At 34.6% G+C, this 24,920-nt stretch overlaps 1 protein-coding gene across 2 annotated transcripts in view; it reads left to right on the plus strand.

The window, feature by feature from the left end:
* The window catches only part of VPS13A (vacuolar protein sorting 13 homolog A), a 133,158-nt gene that overhangs the window by 77,748 nt on the left and 30,490 nt on the right, over positions 1 to 24,920 (plus strand). For both annotated transcript variants that reach the window (XM_068423411.1, XM_068423413.1), the window contains 18 exons: positions 390 to 559; positions 1,180 to 1,400; positions 2,620 to 2,852; positions 5,269 to 5,361; positions 5,864 to 6,220; positions 6,940 to 7,041; positions 8,406 to 8,564; positions 8,683 to 8,944; positions 9,838 to 9,998; positions 11,163 to 11,266; positions 12,434 to 12,731; positions 13,944 to 14,339; positions 15,170 to 15,274; positions 15,372 to 15,518; positions 19,527 to 19,655; positions 20,357 to 20,490; positions 22,287 to 22,416; positions 22,753 to 22,988. In XM_068423411.1, coding sequence (XP_068279512.1) covers positions 390 to 559; positions 1,180 to 1,400; positions 2,620 to 2,852; positions 5,269 to 5,361; positions 5,864 to 6,220; positions 6,940 to 7,041; positions 8,406 to 8,564; positions 8,683 to 8,944; positions 9,838 to 9,998; positions 11,163 to 11,266; positions 12,434 to 12,731; positions 13,944 to 14,339; positions 15,170 to 15,274; positions 15,372 to 15,518; positions 19,527 to 19,655; positions 20,357 to 20,490; positions 22,287 to 22,416; positions 22,753 to 22,988 — 3,437 coding nt within the window. The remainder of the gene's footprint in view (positions 1 to 389; positions 560 to 1,179; positions 1,401 to 2,619; positions 2,853 to 5,268; positions 5,362 to 5,863; positions 6,221 to 6,939; positions 7,042 to 8,405; positions 8,565 to 8,682; positions 8,945 to 9,837; positions 9,999 to 11,162; positions 11,267 to 12,433; positions 12,732 to 13,943; positions 14,340 to 15,169; positions 15,275 to 15,371; positions 15,519 to 19,526; positions 19,656 to 20,356; positions 20,491 to 22,286; positions 22,417 to 22,752; positions 22,989 to 24,920) is intronic.

The raw sequence follows: 24,920 nt of genomic DNA on the forward strand, positions 1-24,920 counted from the left end.
AACAATCTTCCAGTATCTGGCTAAACACTAAGTAGTCATAAGAAACAAAACTTAATTTCTTATTTGGCATCCTTGCTTGTATTACATATTTTTAAGCAGCAAACAAACCAAAATTGCACGTGACAATTCTACTTTCTTTTCAACATTGTCTCCCTCTCATGAATGTAAGCTTGCTTTAGCAAGCTGGTAGAAGGGTAGAGCTTTGCTTTTTTTTTTAGTTTTCTCTTTATGTTACTGATTTTTGTGGTCTTCTGAATTACCAGTGGGTTTATTTAATGTATTACTATTAGAAATCTTGCCAGTTAGAATAAAGCTGTATGTCACACCCGTGTATTATTTCCATTACCTGCAAGCAAATCTACAAACATATTTTAATTTGATTTAAACAGGTTACAAATTTGGATCAGAGAGATGACCTTTTGAAGCTTGCAGAGTTTAAGCTGGTTTTGATGTCAGCTGCTGTCAAAATGTTATCAGATGGTTCAATGAATGCATCAGTCAAGCTGGCAAACTGTACATTAGATGATAAAAGACAGTCAATCCAGAAGGCTACACCAAGGTCTGTGTTTTGACATAAATTACTGTTTATTGGAGTTTGACATAGTTCCAAATGTTTCCATTTTAGTGTTCTGTTAAAGCTGCAATTGTTTTGGTGTAGGTGGTTCTTAAAGTACATGTTACTGTAGACTTACGTGTTTAACTTGCCTTTTGTTCCACATGTTGTTTATGAGAGACCAATATAAATGCTAGAAGCAAACTTTAACTATGAAATAAAATAAACTTTAAATATGAAATTAATAAACGCATATACAAACAATTTTCACTTTCAGCTTTAATAAACCACTGGCTAAGTGAGACTTAAGTTTTTTTTCATGAAGAGTAACGAACCAGTAAAGTATAATACTTTTGATATTCACATGTAAACAAGGAATTGTGATGGTTTGACTTGCTAAAATTATTAACACCTTTAGTTGCCAATGTATGGAAGTCCAGTTAATTTTGAAGCTTTATAGAATTTGTGTTAATGTTTTTATCGGTCATGATTTGCAATTTTTGGTGTTACTTTTTAAATTCACTCTTGTTAATGTCTTGCAGCTGGAGTGTGAATCTTCAGTGTTTTCCAGTATTTGTGGCTGTTTCTTTATTGTCTCATTAAATGCTGCCTTAATGGTCTTTCAGGATGGTGGAAATGAAACATGGATTTGAAAAGAAAGTTATGATGGATATAAGCTATAAGCAGGGGAGAGATGGCACTGTTCTTGATGTGATTGTTCAAGAGATATACCTTTGTGCAAGCATGGAGTTTCTACTTACTGTTGCAGATATATTCCTGAAGGCTAATGCAGAAAGTGCTGCTGCACAGAGAAATCTCAAACAGTCATTACCTTTAAAGGAGCAAGGTATATACTGGAAATGTTTAAAAAATTGTATTTAAATATCCATTTAACTTTGGTATTATAGTAACTATTTTTTAAATTATAGTACTCCTTTTATGCTATTTCCTGTGTTTGTGTGTGTAGAACAGCTTCTTTTAACCATTGATGTTTCTTTCTGTGCATGATGGAAATTGGTTCATGTCCCTTGGTCTTTATTTCCAAATGAAGCTTTGTCTTACCAGACAAAGGAAATACCTAAAAATGTATGTCTAAAATAAAATAAAATGGGAAAGGACAATTACAGCTGCCATTCTCTAGGTTTGTTTGGCTATCTTTGCAGTCTCAACAAAGTTTATAATGATGATTACCACCATGATAAGTTCCATCCTTCCTGAGAATGTTGGAGCATATTATATTACGCTTAAATATGAATTCAGCCTGCCAGATATTGCTACCTAGAAATGTTGTCATTTCACTTGTCCACTGATGAGCATTTCTCCCTACATTGGGAAGCAGGTTTTTTGCTTGAGTGCCCAATTTGGTCTTTCTTGTGCAGGACCCTATACCTGACATCAGGAATTAGTCTGTTAGAGCATCGGAGCAGGAAATGGGGTATTTATGCTTCCAGGCCTCAGGTAGTTCACATCAGGTCTGCAAAGCAAGTCCCTTGTTTTTGTTTTCCTGTACCCTAAATACCGTAGTTTTGTCCACCTCAGCAAGGCCTGCTGTGATTTAGTAGATGATCAAAATCAAAACAAATTAGGAAGTTTTATATAAAAGTATATTGGTACTGGAAACGGTTACATCAAGCACTAGTAAATGTTGCTTTATTGTCCTATGGAAAAATGTGTGTTTTGCTGCTCCACAGAGCAGAAAATATGTCCAGCATTTTCATAAGATCCTATTGTAGCTGGCTGATGCAGATATTTAGTGAAGCTGATAGACTTGCTACTCACTTGTCAGTGGTAATAACAGTGGTGATACTGTTATACTTTTCGTTTTGACAGAGAAGCTTTGTGGAATCTCTTGTTGTATCTGAAAGAAATTAGAGCTTTAATGGTCTTGTATCTCCACTAAAGAGCCTAGAAATAAGTCAGTTGCAGGAATCTACAGGTTTTCTGACAGTACTTATGCTAGATCTTATCACGAAATCTTTAAAACTTCTCTCTAAGTTATAAGAGGATTTAAATAATGTCAATTTAATCTTTGAACAATTCATCTGATTTCATTTATATTTTTGAAGCACCTGTGCAGCCTGTGTCTACCATGGAAATGAACATTGTTGTTAAAAATCCAGAGATTGTGTTTGTGGCCGATTTAACAAGAAGTGATGCTCCTGCACTGGTGGTTACAACACAATGTGAGGTCTTCATTAAAAATAGCCCTGAAAGGTATAGCATGACAGCTGCTGTTAAAGAGATACAAATGAAAGCATGCCCATTTCTTCCAGAAAAAAGGAAAGGGGACATTACTACGGTGAGTTTGCAAACATCCAGTTTGTATTTAAAAGGGGCTGTTTAACTTACACTACTAGAATGCAAGTTATTTCTGAAGCTTTTGTCATTAGAATATATTATTACAGACATATAAGTAAAATTTTGTGGCTAACTTACTTTGATTTTATTCTGTTTTGTCTGATAAGCCAAAAGCGTCATCTAGATCTGGGGCTTTGAGGTTTGCTTTGTATGACGTGCTAAAATTAAGAGCCCAGAGGAGTGAAATGTTAATAATCTCTTATATCCCATGTAAGCCAAATAAATAGAATTTTATGAGTGTACACTATTTCAAATGCAAATTTGGAATACTTTCTGTCTGAAACTTTGCATTAAATAGCTAAATGAGTAATAAAGCGTCGCAGATGGAACGGGAAGTATGTATTACGAGATAGATTACTTAAGGTATGCTGTTCATAAATTCCATTGTGTTGAGATCCACAGATCCATTATATTAAAACCATGTGTTTATGTTTTGGCAACAGAATCAGACTTGTTAGTTACTGGCCACGTGGGAATGCATTGTCTCCTGGAGCGTCTTATAGCTTTTTTGCCTCTACAGCAGGCTGTACCTCAGTTAACTCTGTCATGATATTGTTGTGTCAGGAAAAAATCAGTTTGACGGTATATCCAACTGTTATCTGTGTCTTCAGACTACAGATGAATTTTGAAGAATGAGTCTTTTCAGCTTTGCATTAATGCCTGCCTACTTCATGGAGCTACAAAGGAAAGACCAAAGTTATAAGCACAAAGGACTGGGACTTCCACTTCATCTCCTTATTAGATACTTTCATAGCAGCTCAGGTCACTCTTTGGGTAGACACAGTCTTTGATTGCATCAATCTGTTAACATTGAGAAAGTGATGCACTTGCACTGCTAGCCACAACATAATGCTTGACTTCCATTTCTGTAGCTGGTGAATGTGGCACAAATGTGGTTAGCTTTGTAGAAAGCAGTTAGAAGGCTTCACACCAAGCTTTCCCTCTTACAGGAATACCTTCTGCCAGAATCTCTTATGTCAGACTGTAGAAATGGAGAAAAAGACCTGTATCTGACAGGATGCTTGTGCTATAAAGAGGGGAAAAAACTTCAGAGGACCTTAGTTTTGATGCTTAAAACTGTACCTTCTTTGAAAGATTCATAAAGTTCTCAGGAGAGTAGTAGAGGTCAAAAAAGATTATGTTCTCTGCAGGTAGCAGCATAACTGCCCCTTTTGAAAACATGTATGTAAGGAAATCTCTTAACTCCAGGTTTTTTGTAAGCAATATTATTTCAGTCTGGGAAAATAATCAGAGAAATAGAGATTCAGATGACATTCCATGGCTGCCTTTAGTCAAGAAAGAAAATGTATGATATGAGGTTATATGAAGATTACAAGATTTCTGAAGGCTGATGTTGATATGAAGATTTTATCTTGCCTAAACTTTGGGGACACTAGTGATGGATGAATTCATCCTCCTGATGAATAGGTTTCCCTGGATACTCAGGAAACTAGTCTCGGAATTTAGAGCAGCACAAGTGATGAGGTTCTTTCTGTACATTTCTCATGTGTAGCTTGGTTTAAACAATATATTATTTTTCATTCCTGGCTGTAACACAGAAGAAAAAATAATTTGAGCAGCAGAGGATAAAATAATAATATGGACAAAAAATTCTGTTAGATCAAACTCACTTCGCAGAAGTGTGGTAAAACTGATTCAGGGTGTTTCTGTAACCCCTCAGCATCTGATTCAGATATGGACAGAGATGTCAGGAAAGATTGCAAAATTAGTATAGTTTGAAATTACTGTTTTTGGAAGACTTAGGTGGGGACTGGAGAGCAAATTTTCCTGTCAATACAGAATCAGTAGAGTCTAACTACACCTGAGTGCTTTATTAATCACGTAGGACTATGATTTTGTTCATAGTGTACCTTAGATTTGGTTTTGGTAAACCTTGGCAAGTGGGAGTATGCAAGGACTGATTATAATAGAGCAGGAACTGAGTGATTGTGATTCAAACAAACAAGTGATATATTTATTCAGGAGAACTGTAACTGTTGTTGCTGTGTTGCCCTTAACTGAAAAGTCTGGTTCTCCTCAAAAGTCACAGGCATGATGATGTGGTGTATTTGAAGACATCTGCAGATTTTACCTAAAGAATGGAGTTACTGAAGTGTAATGCATTTTACTGTAGCTGATATCTGAATCTTTAATGATTGAGAATGGCTGAGGTGATGCTTCTGATACTTTTTTCTTTACGTTTCAACACGTTATTAGTGTTCAGATTACTCTTAATTTTGAAGAACCAAATAATGGTAACTTTTGCTTTTGGTACTTTTGGTGTGTGGTATTTAAAAGTATATGATTTTTAAAAGATTTTTTTTCTCTATTTAACGTGTTTTTACTCTTTTGTGTAGGTATTACAGCCTTGTGACTTCTTCTTTGAAATGAAACAGTCAGGTACTAATCCGCAGACAGCTGATCTAACGATTAAATCTCTAACAATAAAAGTAGGTAGACTTTTATTGTGTTTTTAGTTCTCTACTGTTTCCTGTTCAGAAGGCTTTGAAGTTACTTGTAGGATGTGTTTCTTAAAAAAAATAAAATCAAGAATGACTGAAGTGTATATGGTTCTCTTCATCAGGTCACCTACCTGTTTAGCATGTGAAAGCAAACAAAACTGAATATTAACAATTGTGTCACAATGCTTTGGTTCTTGAATCTTGTTTTATAAAGTGGTCTGATGTGCAGAGATAAATTTTGAAGTGTTCAGATGGAGTGTTTGGTGATGTAGTTTCGAAAGCTCCCATCTGGAAGAAAGGCAGGGTTGAAAATCTAGATGGGTTGAACTGTAGCTTGTGGAAAGGAATGAGTGTTTGAATGTAAGAGTCCTGTAGAGAACAGAAGTGTTTTGTTAGTGTAACATATTTATTATAATTTTGTGTCTGAAAGTAGCTGACTGTTTCCTGTACTAGCTTCTCATTTCCAATTATTCCAACTTCTTATTTGTAGGTTTCACCAATAATCATAAACACAGTAATTACTATTACTTCAGCCTTTTATCAGACTGCAGAAACAACAGAAGAAGAGATTAGTCAAATTCCTCCAGACTTGTGGAATAAGAAAGATATAAAAAATCTAAAAATGTGGTTTCTTGAAGAGTCAAATGAAAATGAAGATACAAATCCAACTGCTGAACTGGTTCCCACAGGAGAGTCATTGAAAATGAATATAGAATCTGTTTTTCTAACACTTGAAGCTGGGGTTGGGCACCGAACTGTACCAATGCTTTTAGCCAAGTCCTCATTTCTTGGAGAGGTCAAAAACTGGAGTACTCTCATCAACCTACGTTCTTGTCTTGAGTTAGAGGTGAGGAATCTTACATAAGAAAAAAGTTTTCTTGAGGTGTTAGACCTGTTATATTATTTAGACAATAAAACAAAAAGAATCCATGTATTTGTTGACTAAACTCCTGCAGATACATGTTGTGGGAGCAGGATGGAAATGAGGTGTTAAGGTAGTTAAAATGAAAATCTAATGCATTAGATGTAATGTGTTAATGGCAGTAATTGGTGTGATAAAATCTCACATTTACACTCTATACGAGTTCCTAAAGGCCTATTGCATCAATATTAAATTTTGGAGTAGCAACTGGCTAAAACTCTTTAACAATCTTAATTTAAGATTACAGTGGAATATATTCATGTATCATTTCTATAAAATACTATGTGGTACCAGTATTTTACATAAAACATCCAAACTGGCTCATATTTGGAAATTAGTGACATGAAATTCAGTGGTTCTTGTAGGTAGATTCTTCCTTATTTATAGTGCTTCAGACTTCCAGTGCCTACTGTTTAGGCCAAAATTATATTTTAAGTGACACCTTGTACCACTTATTTGGAAGTGAGTCTTTGCAGTAAAGACTCAGCTGCCTCATTTATTTCTCTAACGCATTTGCTTCATCTTATGGTGGGAGCTGAAAGTACAATCTGATTATAAATCTTTTAAGTCTTTTAAAATCTGCAGAGCTTTCATTGACTTAACAATTGTATGTAATTTCCTAATTGACTTCTGCATTTCGATAGGTACACTATTTTAACGAGATGTTTGGGGTGTGGGAACCTTTGCTTGAACCACTAGAAGTTGAGAAGACTGATTTGTTCAAACCATGGATTCTTGAAATCAAGGTATATTTTCCAAAGCTGAACTCAAATCTTCCATTTCAATACCTTAGAAAAAAATGCTCTGCACCTTTCATTGCTAAGACTAATCTTACAATTTTGTTCCTTCTTGTTGGTTGCTGAGACATTTTTCACAAGTAGTGAATGAAACCAGCTCTTACACAAGTGAAGATCCAGACTCACAGATCTTTTAAATAATATTGTCTTTCAGGTGGCACAAAGATTTTATTCCAGTTGCACTAGATAATCATAATGGCTTTATATCAGTTTCTGTAAAGTAAGGTCATATGCTAATGATGCATTCAGTGACTTTGGAACAATAGAAGACCACTTGTCTCATTCCACAGTAGTATCTGTAGCAGAAATATATTGGAAAAACTGCTGCCTGTTATTGACTACCAGAAAGTGCACTGTGGGAACAGTGTTCTTACCACTTCAGTTCTGTCTTTCATAAGGAAATCATTTAGTTTCTGTCTCAAAGTAGATAAGCATTTATCTAAGCAAGGGAGATACTTTTTTTTTTTTTCCTTTTCTCCTGTTATGTCTTTTTTTTTCCTTTCTCTTGTTGTGTCTTAACTGTTTTATTGCATTGTTTTCTGATTTTTTTCAAAACTTTTCAAGTATTTTTAGCCTGAGAGGTTGCTTGGAATGGAAAACCGCACTTTTCCTAGGACTGTCATTATCAAACAACTTTCTACAGTAATGGCCTCAGAAGGGTAAAGATTATGGACTGAGATACTGCAATTAAGAAATTGCTATTAAAAATATTCCTAAGAATTTTCCAGAAAGATATGAGACCTAATGGAGGAGAAAGGTAGAAGATAGTGAGTCAAACCTTGTATCTTCTTGCCCAGATTTGAAATATGTAATTTCCAGAAATGCTGAAGGCCAGGAAAATGTATTCCATGTGATTTTTAATTTTTTTTCTTTCAAACAAATGAAAACATACAAAATAAGTATTTGGATTGGAAATGTATGGAGACTAAATTCGGGGTTACTGTTTTAAGAATAGGAAATCAATTATGTATAATAGTTTTTACACAGTGTTATTAGATATGTTAAGATGAATATTTTCACATAGCATTTAGTAGATATGTTAGTAGTTAATATATAAGTGTATGTTCTTCATTTATGACTATTCATAAATTTAGCTACTGTTATTGTAATTTCATTGACTTCTGAAATATATATTTTGCCTCTTGGCTTCTTTATTCTCACCCTCTTTTTGTTTTTATTTGAGAAGAAAAACATGAACAAAAAAAAGGAATACTGTGGCAGGACGTAGAGGTGGGAAAGGCAGAGAGAGTCTTGAGGTGAAACTTCTACAAAAGGAGTGGTCAGATAAGAATTCTTTAAAAATCTCCTTTCAGATGAAGAAGAAGGCTAAAAAAGCATTGGTTGAATCAGATGCAGAAGAAGAAAACTACAAAGTTCCAGAATATAAAACAGTAATAAATATTTCCTCAAAAGACCAGCTGAACATTACACTATCCAAATGTGGGCTACAAATGTTGAGTAACTTGGGCACGGTAAGAATGATTACTTAACTGTGCAGTGTCAGAATTGTTAAATGAATGTTTGCACAGTTTGTCTTTATGAAGTCTTATTCAGTATATTTGTGTTTTGTGTCTATACTTTGCTTTTTAGGCATTTGCTGAAGCAGCTAGTCAGACTTCAGACATCTTCAAAAAAGATCGAGCACCATTTGTAATAATAAATTCTTTAGGACTTCCCATCACTGTCTCGCCTAGTGATGCCTTTAGTGTCCTTAATGTTGAATTTGGAGCAAAAATATTTCATTTAAGAGATGGAGAGTATTTAAATATGGAATTTGTCAGAACTAAAAATGAGAGCGACCAGTTCACAGCAATGACAACTCTGAGTAGCAAGAGGTTTTACATTCAGATCTGTAAGTTCCAAAGTTCATACATCTTCTGTTTTGTAAATACTGCAAAATGCATAATACTGCATCTTGTACAGGTCAGTAAGTATCGGGGGACTACATAACTTGAAAGGAGTGTTTCTTTGGACTCTAGATGCGTGGCAGCATTTGAAATCCTGCTTTAGACTTTGCAGCTAAAAGTTACATGTATCATGCTTGTTAATTTTTGTAGTGTAAATTTTCTACTATGATAAATTATTTAGGTAACTAATCTTTATTTCATAATTTTATTGCAATCAAATATTTTTGTTTTTATTTACACATTAATGTGGAATTAAGCTGCCCAAAATATATTTTTTTTTTAGAATTCTGAGGCCTGTATATATGTGTGTTCATCTTAAGAGGGGTGTTTTTAAGAAAAGATTGTTTTAAATAATTTAAAATAAAACACAATTAAAGCTAAAAGCTATTTTTAATGGTATATGTGTTAACAATTTAAGTTGATTTATTGTAATAATTGTCAGTTTTTCAAAACTGATTTTTTCAAAGAACTCTTGACCATGTAATTTATTAGTTGAATTGCTTTCGCAATGTATATATGAGCTGTACCTTGTTAATAAGCCATTATCTCTTGGAAACATTTCTCTTTAGGGACTAATTTTATTTGCAGTGGCAAAACCCACTTAAATATTTGAGTGATGCAGTCATTGACTCTTTTCCTGTGGTGGGAAAAAAAAAAATCTTTGCTGTTTTTTTAGTAACACTGCAAGACTGGCATATTAAAAGTGGTGATTGTACTTTTTTTCATCTGCTTTAAATTTTTTTAATAGATTGAATGATACAGAAAATTCTGTTTAATGCACATTTGTCTTTCTTTATGCTCCTTTTGAGTCTTTTATTTCTCATCTTGTAAATTCTAGGTCCACATAATCATTCCACTGTGGAAAAGATTCCATTGACAAAAGTGGGTCGATGTATTTACAGAGTAAGACATGAGGAATCAGATGTTGAAAGGTCTATTGTCTGCCAAATTGATACTGTTGAAGGAAGCAAGATGATAACTATACGTTCTCCTATTCAGGTTGTTATATTTCCCTACATTATAATTTCATTATTATTTTAATTTTTTAATGAATGAAAATGATTCTGTAGTCTTAAAATAAAACTTTTAAAAAACATATTTTAAACAGTTACCTGAACAATTAATATAACTTTGCTGTTGTGTATTGTAAGGTAGTTTAGAAGAGATTTTCAAGAATAAAAAGCTTTTTCAAAGTGACGAAGACAGAGGGTGGGGGTAGAAATGGACCAGATTTTAGATCATGATAATTCATCAGTAGTGTTTTCTAATACTAGGTCTAATTTCAGTCTTGTTGAACTACTTGCTTTGTGTGAGGTGATCAAACATCTAACCTTACCTTGGTTCTGCAAGGTTGTCCTTCTGTTGGATAATTTATTTTTCTTCATCCTGTACCACTGATACATGGGTTTCAAATTTAGTACCAAGTCAGCTGAAGAGTGAGCCCTTTGAACATATATCTTTTTTGATTGAATAGTATTTTTGGTAGACATTATATAGTTTACAAGTACAAGCATGGTCCAGATATTAGTATTCTATAGTGATAGTGTCCCTGTTACATTTCACTTGCTGCTTTTGCCCAGAGTTGTTTATGGTTTGGTTAATAACCAGATTTACTGTTCTATTCTTCCCTAAATTAAATTTTATTTTTTTTTCCCAGAGCTAATAATGCCATTAAATTAACCCTGAAATAAAAAAAATAATGTTTGCAAAGAACAAGAGAACTATATACTCCTCAAATTATAATGGGTGATGATCGTTTAACCTTAAATAAATATTTGCCTTCCCTTGTGTTTTCTGTCATATGGATTTTGACCCACACCCCCTTGTATCTGTTATATTTTTAGGAGAAAGTTCTTTGGAAAGTTATTGTATAGTTCACATTTACTTGTCTTTGGTTTTACAGGGTTTTATGTTTCTCCTTGAAAAGAATTTTACAGCTAATGTATTAACTTCATAAATAAAATATAGCATTAAACTGCACAAGCAAATAATTTAAGGGGATTTGCTGGTATTAGAGACAGTTCTTTTGAAATACCTGACCTTGAATGGTAAATGCGTAAGATGAATAATGAGAGAGTTCTCATTCTGTTCTCTATTAGGCTCAAAACACTTTATCTTTCCAGTTTTTCCTAATCTATGTTGCTGGATTTTTATTTCACATAGATAAGGAATCATTTTTCAATCCCGTTAAATATTTTTGAGGAAGGAAGATGTTTAGGTACTGCTTCACCAGAAAATGAATTCAACATACCATTGTCCTCTTACAGGTACTTTATTGCATTGTTCTTTTATCATGGAATATGTTTGTACATCATTGATGATTGTATCTGTACAATTATGCTAAAAAAAAATTGTTTCCCTTTGCTAACTAGTACTGTAATTAATACTGTACTGACATTGTTGGGTAGGATCTTCTCAGATAATTTAGTCTGAGTTAAACAGAATACTACTTAATTCTTGAATTGGAAGTCTTCTGAAATCCATTTTACCAAACAACTTATATTAGCTAAGTTACTTTAAGAATCTGAGCCCAATTTCTGAGGTAAAAAATTGAAACTAATACACTTAAAAGCTATCACAGATGCAGAAAAACATTTGTCAACCTTAGAAAGACTTGGTTTCCAGCATAGCTATGCTATTAGCACCTCCAAGCTAGCACCCACTTAAAAATGCAATGAGTTTGTACGTACAATTTAGCTGAACTGTCACCAACTTTTAGGCAGATAAGTTTGTTTTGATTCTTTTTTGATTACAGAGATGTTTTCATTCTGTTTTCCCCCAAACACTCTGCCCGTTTTTTTAAGATGACAGCTGTATATCTTTTTTGTTAAATAAGTTACACTTTACTGTAGATAATGTAAGTTCATTAATACTTTGAACTATCTGTATTTTATTTAATAAGGTTTAGTGGCATTCTTATTAATTGCAGATGTACGAGTGAGTTCCACTAGTCAGTCAGGAGACATTTACTAACAAAAGTCTTCAATCAAGGAGCAGCTGATTGGATTAAAGCAGTTGCCTTACAAAAGCCATGTGTGTAAATAATCCATAAACTTGATGCTTTATGTGATTGCAAAGAAGGGCACTTTCTGGAGATATGTCATGAGTGAGTTGTTTATCCAGACCTTTTGCTTGGAACAGGAATATAGTAGCACTTACAAGGGAATTCAGTAGCCTTTTTATAAGAATCTCCAACAGCCCCTTCTTTGCAAGGGAAGTAGGCAGAGGTATGGAACAAAAAACCCCAACTGGTCCAGACCACTTTTTGCTTTCTCCTTTAAGCAAGATAAAGGCAGGTAATGAATTACTGTCTTCCAGTAGAAGAAATCTTCCAAAATCCAAATACTACTAGAATGTTAGTGTTGCATAGTACTTTTTCATAATTGAAAAATTCAATCTCATACTGAGTGTTTAAAAAATGTTTCCATTTACAGATCCATACTGAGTTTGCAACCGCTAGCCAATGAAAATGGAGTGGATGGAGAATATGATATGTGTGAAGGAATTACATTTGATGAAATTATGAAAAATGTTGACAGTTTATTACAAAGGAAATGCCAGTCTGTGAGGTCAACTAACCACTCACTTATCATCAATATCGTTCCTGTAAAAGACACGTTGACATCTTCATTATGTGCAGAAGATCAATGGGATTTTCCATATGTTGTTCACTTATGGCCTTCTGTTCTTCTCCGCAATCTTCTTCCTTATCAAATAACTTATTCTGTAGAGGTAATTCTTTACTGTTTAAATTTTGTGTGGTGTTTCCCACCTATGATGTGAGCTGACAAGCTGGTTGAAATATGTTTATAAATGGATATTAAAAGAAAGGGCTTCTGTTAGAGTATTTGTGAAGCAAGTTTTCAGATCTTGTAAGGGCAAGTCTGTATCTACAGAAATTAAACAGTACCAGAATGTGAAAGGTGGTGGTATTAATCATTAGTAATAAGTCATACTTTAGATACATATGCAAAGTAAAACTTACACTGTACAAGTTTAGCTGTACACTAACGACACTGTGAGAGTGTCGTTTTCTGTTGCTCAAGTGCAGCTTGAGCCTAATTAAACAGTGTAGTTTTTCCTTTGAATTATGACTGCCTCAAGTGACATAAGTGGGTCAGCCTGCAGTAGCATTTTATGTGCTGTCACTGTCACTGACTTTTAGCAGTAGCATGCTTTTAACGAATTCTCACAGGCCTGCCTTTTTGCCAGGTTGTAGCTTGAATTTCAGCCTAGTGCCAGACTTTATATTCTTTTCAGTGAGATTAAATGATTAGGTGCACTTTGATTGTTCATAGGCATTCATTCCAGGGCCAAATGAGAGCCAGTCTCAAGTAAAACACCTAAAACGTGTAAAATGTGGACGTTGGTTCCTCAGCACTAAATGTTTCATTCTGTGGATCTGCAATGATTGTGTCCCACTGCTTACTAGTGTAGACTTAGAAATATAGATGGGAGACACTGAAACATTTTTTTCAGATGGTCTCAATATTTAGTATTTGGACTCAAATAGCAGAATTTAATAATAAAATTTTGTCGCAAATGCACAATTACTAGAGCTAGAGACCATGGCCTCTAACAAATGTGTGGAGGTAACAGGCTTTTTTCTGTATGTCTGTTACAAACTTAAATTTAGTGAAAGAAATACCGAGTTGAGGAAATTAGTCATTTAAGCATGTTTTTGTATTTGAATTTGTTGACAGATTTTTTTGTGTGTGCTAAATATTGATGACCATGCATAGGTTTTTCCTATAAAATGTTGTATTAAGGTAGTTATTTAAGAATGTAACATAGTTAAATAGCATAATAAGCATTTAAAAATTTTGCTTAAGTAACTTGTATCTGAATTTTCAAAGCTAGCTAGAAAATAAGTTGATACGCATTTTGAGTGTGTCTCATGTAAATGTACACTGTTGTTTTGTTTTGTTTTGTTTTTTTTTAAAGGGAGATGGGAACAAATACGACACTCTACAAGAAGGATGCTCAGCCCAGATTCATAATGCAGTCTTGGATCAAACAAAACTAGATTTACAGTTGCTTAACTATCTTGATCAAAATTGGACAAGTGAGTACCATATAAAAAGTAATCTGCCGGATATCAGCTTTACGACGTTTTACTGCATCACGGAGTTGGATAAGACTGAACTGGATATTGCTGTCCATGTGACCTACACAACTGGGCAGATGGTTATAGCAATTCACAGTCCATACTGGATGGTAAATAAAACTGGTCGAATGTTGCAATACAAAGCTGATGGTATTCACCGCAAGCATCCTCTGGATTACAAAAAGCCGCTCCTTTTTTCTTTCCAGCCCAAAAACTTCCTCCAAAATAACAAGGTATTATATTTTGTAAAACCTGACAGCTCTGTACTCCCCTTTGTTGTTGTATGAAAGCATTTTTACACTTTGAAAGTTACCTACACTATGCTATGCTCTGTAAAGGACATGAAACCTAGGATATCTCTGCCTAAAGACAGAATATTTTAAATAAGTGTATTGTCAAATATGCTTGAGATGGGAAATTTACATTATCAAAGGTATTGTTAAGAAAGAGAGTCTCATCTTTGAGAGAAATAAAATTCACTGAGAAGTGTTTCCTAAAGAAAAGAATTTCCTTTATCCCAGTTAAACTGTATCAATAAAGGTCCTTACTCTAAATAAGACACAGAAGTTATGTTAGAAATGCAAAGCTGTGGTACTTGAAAAATGAATGCTACTTGAAAAGTGAATGCTTGCAGTGGTGGTAGGTAGATTGGGTCTGAGTTGGTAGTAAGCTAAGGTTAAAATGCAGTTTACCATTTGAGTCTCTATGTGAATTTTTTAATGCTGAATGTTACTGACAGATGAATGATATGAGAGAGATTACAAGACTGTGTTGATTTGCCTTTGAGATTTTAATTGTGATAGGTTTTGGAAAGGATCCTTATGAGGTTGCTTCCTCTGGAGTATCTTACACTTATAACGCTTATTCCACATAGCTTGTAACTAAGGGTGGTAGAAAATATCTCTATGAGACGATACTGGCAATTGTTATGCCTTGACTTTTTAATAGAAACACCAGTATTTCCAGCATACACTTATGTTTATATATATGCATACTTTATATATGATTTTAAATGTTGTCAGTGTCTTTAAATTGAAAATTAATTCAGGGTGCTTCTTCATAGGTGCAACTTATGGTAACTGACAGTGAACTGTCTGATCAGTTTTCATTGGACACTGTTGGAAGTCATGGTTCTGTGAAATGCAAGAGTCATAAAAAGGAATATCAAGTGAGTTAAATTTATCCTTCAAATTCATTACTTTCGGGAGATATAAATGAGGTAAGAAAAGAAGTGCATACTTTTAACAATGTCTTTCTATTTGCAGGTTGGTGTCACCATAAACAACAGCAGTTTTAATATTACTAGAATTGTAACTTTCACTCCATTTTTCATGATCTCAAATAGAAGCAAATACACTTTGGAAGTAGCTGAAGAAGGCAAGGAAAAGTGGATTCCTATTGTTTTGCAACAGGTAAACTTATAAAGGAAACTCTTCAGAGTTGTTTCTCTATGGAAAAAAAATTATTTGAACACTCACTGATGGAAAATACAAGCCATGCATAGTGTTCAATGACAACGTCTGAATATTACTTGCTTTTTTAATAAATTATATGTCCTGTTACCTTTTCTGAGTGTTGCTTTGGGACATATTGTAAAGCTGGTTTACATAGTAATTGGAATGTCTTTTGTTACCTGCATCATAAATAGTATGACAAAAATACCTGTACTGTTACTGTATTATCTCTATCCGCGGTGGTACTGAAACTTCTGTTCAGTTTTTGCAGCAGTTTCTGATAGTGGTTTGGCTGACCTCGTACATGTCATGCCACTTTCACATAGTAAGAAAATCCTTCATGTGAATCAGTTCAGATAGCTTCAAACTGTTCTTCTGGGACTAGTCTCACTGCTGGTTTTTAATGCTTAATGCATCATTTCTAGAGAGGGATCACTGGACCCCAGGCCAAGTGGTGTGGAAATGGCTTTTGGGCTTTTGTCTATACTGCAGAGGTCTAGACTGTTGCAGACTGGGTGTGCAGCTTGGCTATTCGCACTGCAGTATCCCACAATTGTGTTTTGTATGTGTTGTGAGTTTTGAAGCCGTCATACCTTCCTTCGGGACATGTAGGAAAAGCAACGCCTGTTTGGAGTAGTGTTGGAGGTCTATGAAAACTGAAAGTGATCCATATTGCTTTCTAGGAAGAGTGAAATCTCTCTCCTTCCCTTTTGATGAGTCTTGAAGAGCGCATATCCAAAACAGAGACAGAGTTTAGCCTAACAAATAGTGTGGTTGGAGGCCCTCTTGCTTTTCTTTAGCATTGTAGATAACACATGCTTCTTAAGTGTTATCTTTAATGTTATCTTAAATCTTACCTTTAATGATTATGGAAGAGAAGTACCATTTAAATATCATTATTTCTGTTTTAGAAATCGATACTACTTTGCTTGCTTTTTGTTGTCATTGTTCCGTTGTGATTTTTTCAGTGAACACAATGATGGTTAGATCTTTAAGTGTTTAAGACAGTTCATCTTCCCATAATGTTTAAAATTATTTCTGAAAAAAGTTTCTTTGCTTTTACTCAAGAATAGGCTGTTTGCCATAAGCCTACACATTTGTACTAGTATCTTCCTCTGAACCAAACTTTTCTTTGACTCTGCATAGTTTTTGGCTTCTTTGCGTGGATGATTCCTCATGTAGTTCATTGATAAAGCTCTGAAAAGACAAAGGTTCATGGGTAGTGGCATAGGCCACTTCAGATAAAACTTCTTACTCTGAGAAAATATAGTCAGATTTTATTACTTGGTGTTTTGTGGTTTGTATTTGATATAGAGTTGTTATTAGAATAAATGGAATTATTTTATAGGAACTTTTGAAATTTTCTGCCAAAACTATTCAAAGGTAATAGTTTTGAAAGTTCAAATACATTGCTACATATATAATCTGTGGTTTTCCTGTGTTGGCCGTTTTATGCTTAAAGAACTTTCTAGCTTGTCCCACAAGCATCATTGTTTCTCGGGTGTTACGTAATTGTATTAATTGATCTTAGTCTCCTTTCAGTTATCAAGTATCAAAGGTGGACTTTGTAGATTTTAGGATCACTCCTAATATCTTTTGAAAGATTAGATATGGCAGTTCATCAAATGGAGTAGTAGAGGTCAACAGAGGAATCTGTATCTCCTCCTAATTATTCCAAACATCACTCCCAGAATTGCTTGCCTTTCCACATTGTGTCGATATTTTCCCTTTTGATAAGCAGTCTCTAAAAATCTGTGCTGTGACAGTTATGTCTGCCAAGGTTGGTCATTTGCAACCCAGTTGCTCAATCCAGTATGTTTCTTATCTCTTCTAAATCTAGGTAGAGTCCAGCCACTATTGGTCTATCTTTGGGCATCCAGGACAGATTTCCAGGAACAAGTTCCCATCTGATCCTGTTCTTGAGATATGGAACTCTGCTATCCAGCTAATCTAGATTTCATTTTTTAATTAATGCCTGTGATTTTTTTTTTTTGGAGTACTTGTCACTTTAACTCTTTCACGTTAGGCCGATCTTCAAAAGAACAAGCTTGTTGAAATGTTAATTCATATCTCAGCTTGCTCCCCTCTCCCACCATTCTATTTTTGTCGTTTTAAGTTAAGCAGAGTCCTTCCTGCTGCTTTTCTTTTTTTATCCATTCTTCTTTCTTAGTGACAGATAGCCTGTCTTCTTAGAGAAAAAAGCAATCCTTGTGTAGAGCCCATCTCCTCTTGGACACATTCCCTGTCTGGAAAGCAGTCAATCTATCAGAAACTTTTAATTACTGTTTTTAGAAAAATCTATTGTTCTTCAAAAGTTGTAGTAGAAGTTGTTGGACAGTGGTTAGTATGAAAAGGCTTGCCAAGGACAATCCTTTGAATTAGGTATAGTGCAAGACAGTTCACCAACATATATCTTTAGAGAAAGAAAGAAAGAAAATATTGCCGAAGACTGTACATGAGACCACTGCTAAATGTAAATCAAAGATCCTATTATGGAATGAAGATTGTTGTATAAATATAATATTTAGTGAAGCACTTAGCAAGTGTGTGGCAAAGTGTTTGGAAACAGCATCATTTTATGACACATTCTGTGGCTAAAGACTATTGCAAAAATTTTTTTTTTCAGTTCCTGTGGATGATTCTGTATCTTCTTGTTTAGCCAATCCTTTTTACTTATTTTGGTTTTGATTTTAAACTTTCATTTTCTGTTGACCGATTCTCCTTGAATTTCCTTTGAGCTCTCTTAATTTCCATGTTGAGACTTGCTGTGTTTTATGCTAATTTACAACATAATTCAAATTTCCTTTGTCTGTAGGACACATGTTGATGTAGGTAACACCTTCAGTCTTGCTGTTTAACTATATTTTTTTCCTTTGTCTTCCTGCTTCCTGTGGTGTGAGAAACAATGGGAAAGGGAACTTAGTGGCATGGTAAGTTGGTGAATTAGTCTTTCACCATTGAAGATTTATTTCTAGGATCCAGACACAATTAAATATAAACATCTCATTTCTTAACCGATGTTGAAGAGAGATGCTCCTGAAGTTTTGGATGTTGCAGGTGAACAGTTTGAAATACAGGAAAACTGGTCTATCTAGACAGACTTTGGCTCGTGCTCGTTGAGAGTTATTGTTAATCATAGCTTGTTCCCATGGCAGGACTCTTTTAATTACTTGGAAACTTTTTGTTAGTTACAATTAAAACTTTTGTCTTCTCTGTCTTCTTGTCTTATCCGTTTGGTTTGTAAACTGTTGAAGAGAGAGAGTGGGATTTTTAAACCCAGAATGGCTGTGATTTCAATTGTGTATGTGAATAGCAGAACATGCTCTCTGATTTAGCTGCCTAATGCTTCATATTTTATTTATATATGTTTTATACCCACATATATGTGTGTGAGTGTTTATGTATGTGTATATGTATTTTTATATATATATGAAGTATTTCAAAAGAACTGCTAGTATGCTGATGTCCTGCATACTCAAGTTGCTATGGGGTCTATTTATGCTAATACCATTTTGTCATTGATTGTCACTATAAGATTGATGCGTAGTTTATACTTACTTGGCAAGAGGTCTGTTAATGGAAGAACAGTTCTGTTGATATTTTTTTTTTTTTTTTTTTTGTAACAAGCTTGGCCGTTTCAGTGTTGTAGCCATACTCAGCTTTATACTCTGGCTTTCATATACTTTATCAATTTGAAATCTACTTCATATGAATATGAAGTCTTACTGTTTTCACTTTTAGCTCCTTAACTTCTCAGTTTCTTCACTGTAGTCTGAATTATTTCTGACTTGCTTTCATTTTATTGTTTTCAGGTAAGTAGTTACTTTTGGGGTGTTTAATAGAGTTTATGATCCAACTCACTACACTTTTGGGTAGAATTTCAGATGAACTTTGGGCTAAAGTGAATGCCATTTAACATCTAGTTTGTTTTTTCACTTACTTGAAATATCTGGGTTTTTTTTCTAGTGCATTCCCTTTTGGCCTGAAAATGATGCCAACAAACTGCTTGTTAGAGTTGAAAATTCTGATCTCCCCCCAAAGAAGATAAATTTTGATAAGCAAGAAAACTGTCTGCTACTGCATTTGGACAACAAGGTAAATGGTTGCTTTTGGAAATTAGGTAAAATAACATAAATAACTGTTTCATTTCTAATCTCAAAACTTTCTGTCTTCCCATACAATCAAGTATTGCAGAACCTTAGCTAGGGAAAAGATTATGTATATGCAAGTGTATTATTCTCATGCTTTCTCTTTCCTGTGTGTGTACACACAGAAGAGGTGTTTTATTTTAAGTGCTTCTCTGCGAAGCAGATCTGTAGAAGCTGAAGCAAGGATTGTTTTGCTACTGCTCTCTAGCTAAGGCTGAGAAGCATTTACATTAGTTGTAACGTAACACTAAGTTATTTTGAGGAGTAACTTTGACTCCACTAAATTTACTTCTGTATTGCATATAGTCTCATCTAGCAGTAGTTTTTAAATATATGAGGTTTTTTAATAGTAGAATGTTTTGGAGGGCATTAATGCATATGAATGGTTCAAGGAAGATTCCTGTACTACTAGCCTAAATTTTGACAGTACAGAACTCCTCCATAGTTTTGATTACTAAGTACAGTGCCTGTTACCTAGTAGTTAGATCAGGAAAATATTTTAAAGATATGTTAAAGACAGGTTGTTTGTTTGAATATTGGATGGTTTTATCTCATGAGAGTAAAGGTTTTCCAAAATATTTATATTACACTTGCTTTACCAGAAATTCATTCCACTGTTATTTACTTTATAATTTTTACATCTGATAGCTTGGAGGAATTACAGTGGATGTTAACCTGACTGAACATTCTACAGTGATTACCTTTTCTGATTACCATGATGGTGCAGCTCCATTTCTGTTGATAAACCATACTAAAGAGGAATTTATTGAGTATGGACAAAGGTACGTAAGACGTGGGTGTCTGTGAACTGTTATTTTATGTATTGTAAGCGTGCCTGTTTCTTAAGAAGCCTATTTTTAAGAAATGGCTCTCTAATTTTTTCAGAGCACCCAAAAATCTCTTGTTTTATAAATCGAAGAGAATTAATTGTTAATAGAGCAGTGTTATGTAGTGCTAGGTCCCTGTTTCTACAAATAAAGAAGCTGGTTTGTGAGCTAAAGAAGTTCTCTGGTCTCTTTTTATATGAATTTTACACTCCTGGTGGGGGCAAAGGAATTGGTGCTTGGCTTTTCTGGTACTGTGCAGATGCTGACTGTGCAGAATAAGTAATGACTGAGTTGTAAATTCAATTAGATTAGAGACTTTTACAGTTCTATCATATTCAGTTGAGATTTAGCTGAAAGAATGGGTTAAAAAGTTATGGGAGAGATAAGCAAATAGACTGAAAAATGGGTAGGTAGTTACATAAATTTTGTCAAGCCAGACCAAAACTAAGATTATTTTAATAAATATGAATTATCTGCAATCAGTGAAAACTTTATTCTACACCTACATGCAGCTCTACTGGTTCTGTTCTCACTCTGGAATGACTTTGTAATTCTTTGCTACTGTATGCAGATACTGTGCATTGCTGAGCAGTGTAAGCATATCTACAGCATTCTTGACATGTTTCTTTTTAAAGGCTGAACAGCTTCTACAATTTTTTCCTTTCAATCAATCAGAGCAGTGTTGTTTAAAAATTTTTACATGAAAAGTGGAAGACCTGCTAGTCAAATTAAGCTTGCAGCTGTATGTTCCTGTTTGTCTGAAGAATACAGCCAATCGTTTGCGTTGATTTTTATCTGTAAAGATTAGTAATTTTTATCTTTTTAGCTAGCTTTTGGGCATTCCTAGTGTAAATTTAATTAGTGTATATGTAACTTTTGTAATGAACTATGCAGAATAGAATAGAATATTTCAGCTGGAAGGGACCTACAATGATCATCTAGTCCAACTGCCTGACTAATTCAGGGCTGACCAAAAGTTAAAGCATCTTAAGGGCATCTTCCAAATGCCTCTTAAACACTGACAGGCTCGGGCATCGACCGTCTCTCTAGGAAGCCTGTTTCAGGGTTTGACTGCCCTCTCAGTAAAGAAATGGCTCCTAATGTCCAGTCTAAACCCCCCCTGGTGCAGCTCTGAACCATTTCTATGTGTCCTGTCGCTGGATCCCAGTGAGAAGAGACCAGCACCTCCCGCGCCACTTCCCCTTCTTGGGTAGGCTCCTTTTAGAGAGCTGTAGAAGACAAGTCTGCCAGTTCTACTGTATATGAGGGGAAATGGAGTTTAAAATCTGTTTCTCTGGCTACAGTGGATATTTTCAGACACTAAACACTGCACTTTTTTCCCTTCAGCAAATCACATAGGGGCAACTTTTCCTAAACAATGGATTTTGACCACACTTTTCTTCTCTTGGATTATCAATGTTAGGCAGCACAAATCTTGAATTTTCCTTTGAGCTTGTAAGCTCCACTGTCTGTGTCCCTGCTAATCACAAGTGGGGAAGAAAATGTGTATTTAAAATCTGCTCCATATACTTTTATTTCTAAAGTATGCATATGTATTTTGAAGTATAAATACTGTTTTTATTGTTGTGCTGAGAATGGTTTTATGCATGTTTTTTCATGCACAGTGCTTTAAGTTTTCATTTTCATTATTTGAAAAAATAATTAAAGTGTTCTTGTTGAAATGCTAGAATGCAAAAGTCATTGACACAAAATATTCATTGACACTTGAATTTAATATTACTTTGTTCTAGCTCCCTCAGTGAATTGGAAGACTGTCTTCAGCCAAATAAGGCAGTACTGTATACTTGGGCGGACCCAACAGGATCTAGAAAATTGAAATGGAAATGTGGAAATAGAACTGAGGAAATTACCCCCAAAGAGGTACATTTATTATATAAATCTTCTTTCAGTGCTGTCTGATTTATTATCCTGTTCATCAGTGTATGTATGAAATTCCATATGTAATGAGTATGATCCGCAATCACGTACATGAGGTTCAAACACAGAACAGTAACAACACTGTGTTTGCTGGAGCTTGTGCCAACAAGCATTGTCTTTAGTTCAAAAGTGTGTGTCTGTGAGAGAGAGAAAAAAATTGTATTATTTTCCTGTACCTTTAAAAAATGTCTTCTGTTGTTTGTGTTGCTAAGACTTGGATTTGCTTGTGGAGTAGAATGATGAATAGAGTTGTAAAACCTTTTCCTCTCTTATTTGTAGGACAAAATGGAAGTACTCAGCCTGGATTGTAGAAAAGTGGTCTATTTAGTGTCATTTTTTGAAGGTTTGCAGCGTATTGTCCTTATCACTGAAGATGAGAATGTATTTAAATTGACATATGAAAGTGTAAAAGCAGAACTAGCAGAACAAGAAATTATTCTGTCTTTGCAAGATGTTGGAATTTCATTGGTTAATAATTATACAAAGCAAGAGGTGTCCTACATTGGAATTACAAGGTAACTTATTTTGTGTGCAACAGTCTAAAATGTTTAACTTCAGGTATTTTTACTCACTGAATTAATTGAATTTTCACTCATTGAATTAATTTTGTGGTGTGATGGAAGAGGAAAAAGAGGTCTGGGTAAGAGTATTCAGAACTAAATCATTATGTTTTCCTGTTGTGAAGAGAAATGTTTTCACTGTGTTTTATATTAATGCATATGCTTTCTGTATGTTTTTGCAACACATAATTGTAACTCTGTTTGGCAAACTTCCCAATCTCCTGCCCATGCAGTTTGGGAAGTGATTAAATAGAGTTTTAAGAAGTAAGGTCTGTGGGTAGTTTGTGCCAGTGGATTTTTCTATCTTCATTACAGGAACAAGTTGCTGAATTCTATCTTGAAAATTTTGATGCAATAGCAACTTATAGTTCTTTTAGTTTTGATTGAGAAATTATGCGACTCAAGGCTTTAATGCTTTAGCTTTTCTACTATAACATTTCAGAGGGAAGCAGAAGAGAAACTGTAATGCTTAAGACGTGTGCTATCATATATTCAATTAGGGACTTCTTAGAATGTTCAAAGGACACTTGTATATTGTTGCTATAATCCACACACTTCTGTATATTCATAGCCATGAAGTTGTTAGAGTGAGGTTTTTTCTGTTGATTAATTCTTTGCACTGTGCTGCAAAACAAGCAAGCAAAAACTTCACATACACGTATACTTCATGTATTCACATTTATCATTCACAAAGAAAATCCCAATCCTTGCCCTCACCTGAGAAACTGAGCTCTGATAACTATCTAGACAGTGGAAACAATTAAAAGTGGCAGCTAATTGCCTACATGCAAAGTAGTGTTGAGATTTCACTAAATCAGTGTTTTTTGGAAGCAGTCATCCATGGTCCATAGTCTAGCAGTGATTATAGTTGGTATTGTTTTCCTGTTAAACCCTGAGTGGACATCAAACTCCGGAAAGCTCTTTCTGAGGATAAGAGATTATTCCTTGGATATGGTGAAGTAAATTGTTATTCAGAATGTTCCCATTTGTGAATGTCTTGTTACAAAAACAGCGGAAAAGGTAGTTTGTATCTAACGTGATGCAAAAACAAGTTTCACCATGCCAGTTCTGGCATCACAGCACTTGGGGTGGAGAGAGGAAAAAAGGAGAAATTCTCAACAATTTCAAGGTAGTACTCTATTCTGTAGCTGTTGTTTTATCCTTTAGCTCACCTTTTTCCTTGGTGGTTCCGCCACTCCTGTATCTGAACACAGACACAGATGTAGCTAAAAGGAATTTGATGAAGGGGGCTGTGTGTGGAAAGCTATGTATTTGTGGGCTATAGAGTAACTTGTGCAAAGAAGAAATGTTCTCCAGCTGTCTGAAAATGTTGGTTTGCGTGCCTTCAGTTTGACTGTAAGGTGAAATCAGACATGAGAGCTTCTCACAGAAGCAGTGAAATTAAGCAGAAGAGTCCAGTGCCCTTTAAGGATGATTATTTATTTTCTTATTTTATTAATGATAAAAGAGCCAAAAGAAAAGAACGGATTTTGGCATACCATTTTTAAAAACAACAACAAAAGAAACAAAACTAAAAACCCCTACCATAAAATTGGTAGAGGAAACATGTAAACCAAAATCACCGTCTACTGATTTAGACAGAAGGAGTGAAGAAACTAGCTGTCAAAAACAAGAGGCAGTTCAGGAAGCATTTTGTCTTGAAGTTCTCAATTTCTGGTAAATTCAGCTATGCCAAAGTAACATGCAGGAGTGTATGCAGAAAACTACACTGAGATTGTAGAATAATGGATGGCAGCACTGTTGAAACTGAGCTGCTCGATTAATTATCCTTGCACACTCATCTTCATCAAAGTGGGGAGTAGCACAGACTTGCTGTTAATTTTTTTTTTTTTTTTTTTTTTTGCATTGGACTGGCTTTCACTTAGT

This window comes from Nyctibius grandis, chromosome Z (genome assembly GCF_013368605.1).
Source record: "Nyctibius grandis isolate bNycGra1 chromosome Z, bNycGra1.pri, whole genome shotgun sequence".
NCBI classification, from domain to species: domain Eukaryota; kingdom Metazoa; phylum Chordata; class Aves; order Nyctibiiformes; family Nyctibiidae; genus Nyctibius; species Nyctibius grandis.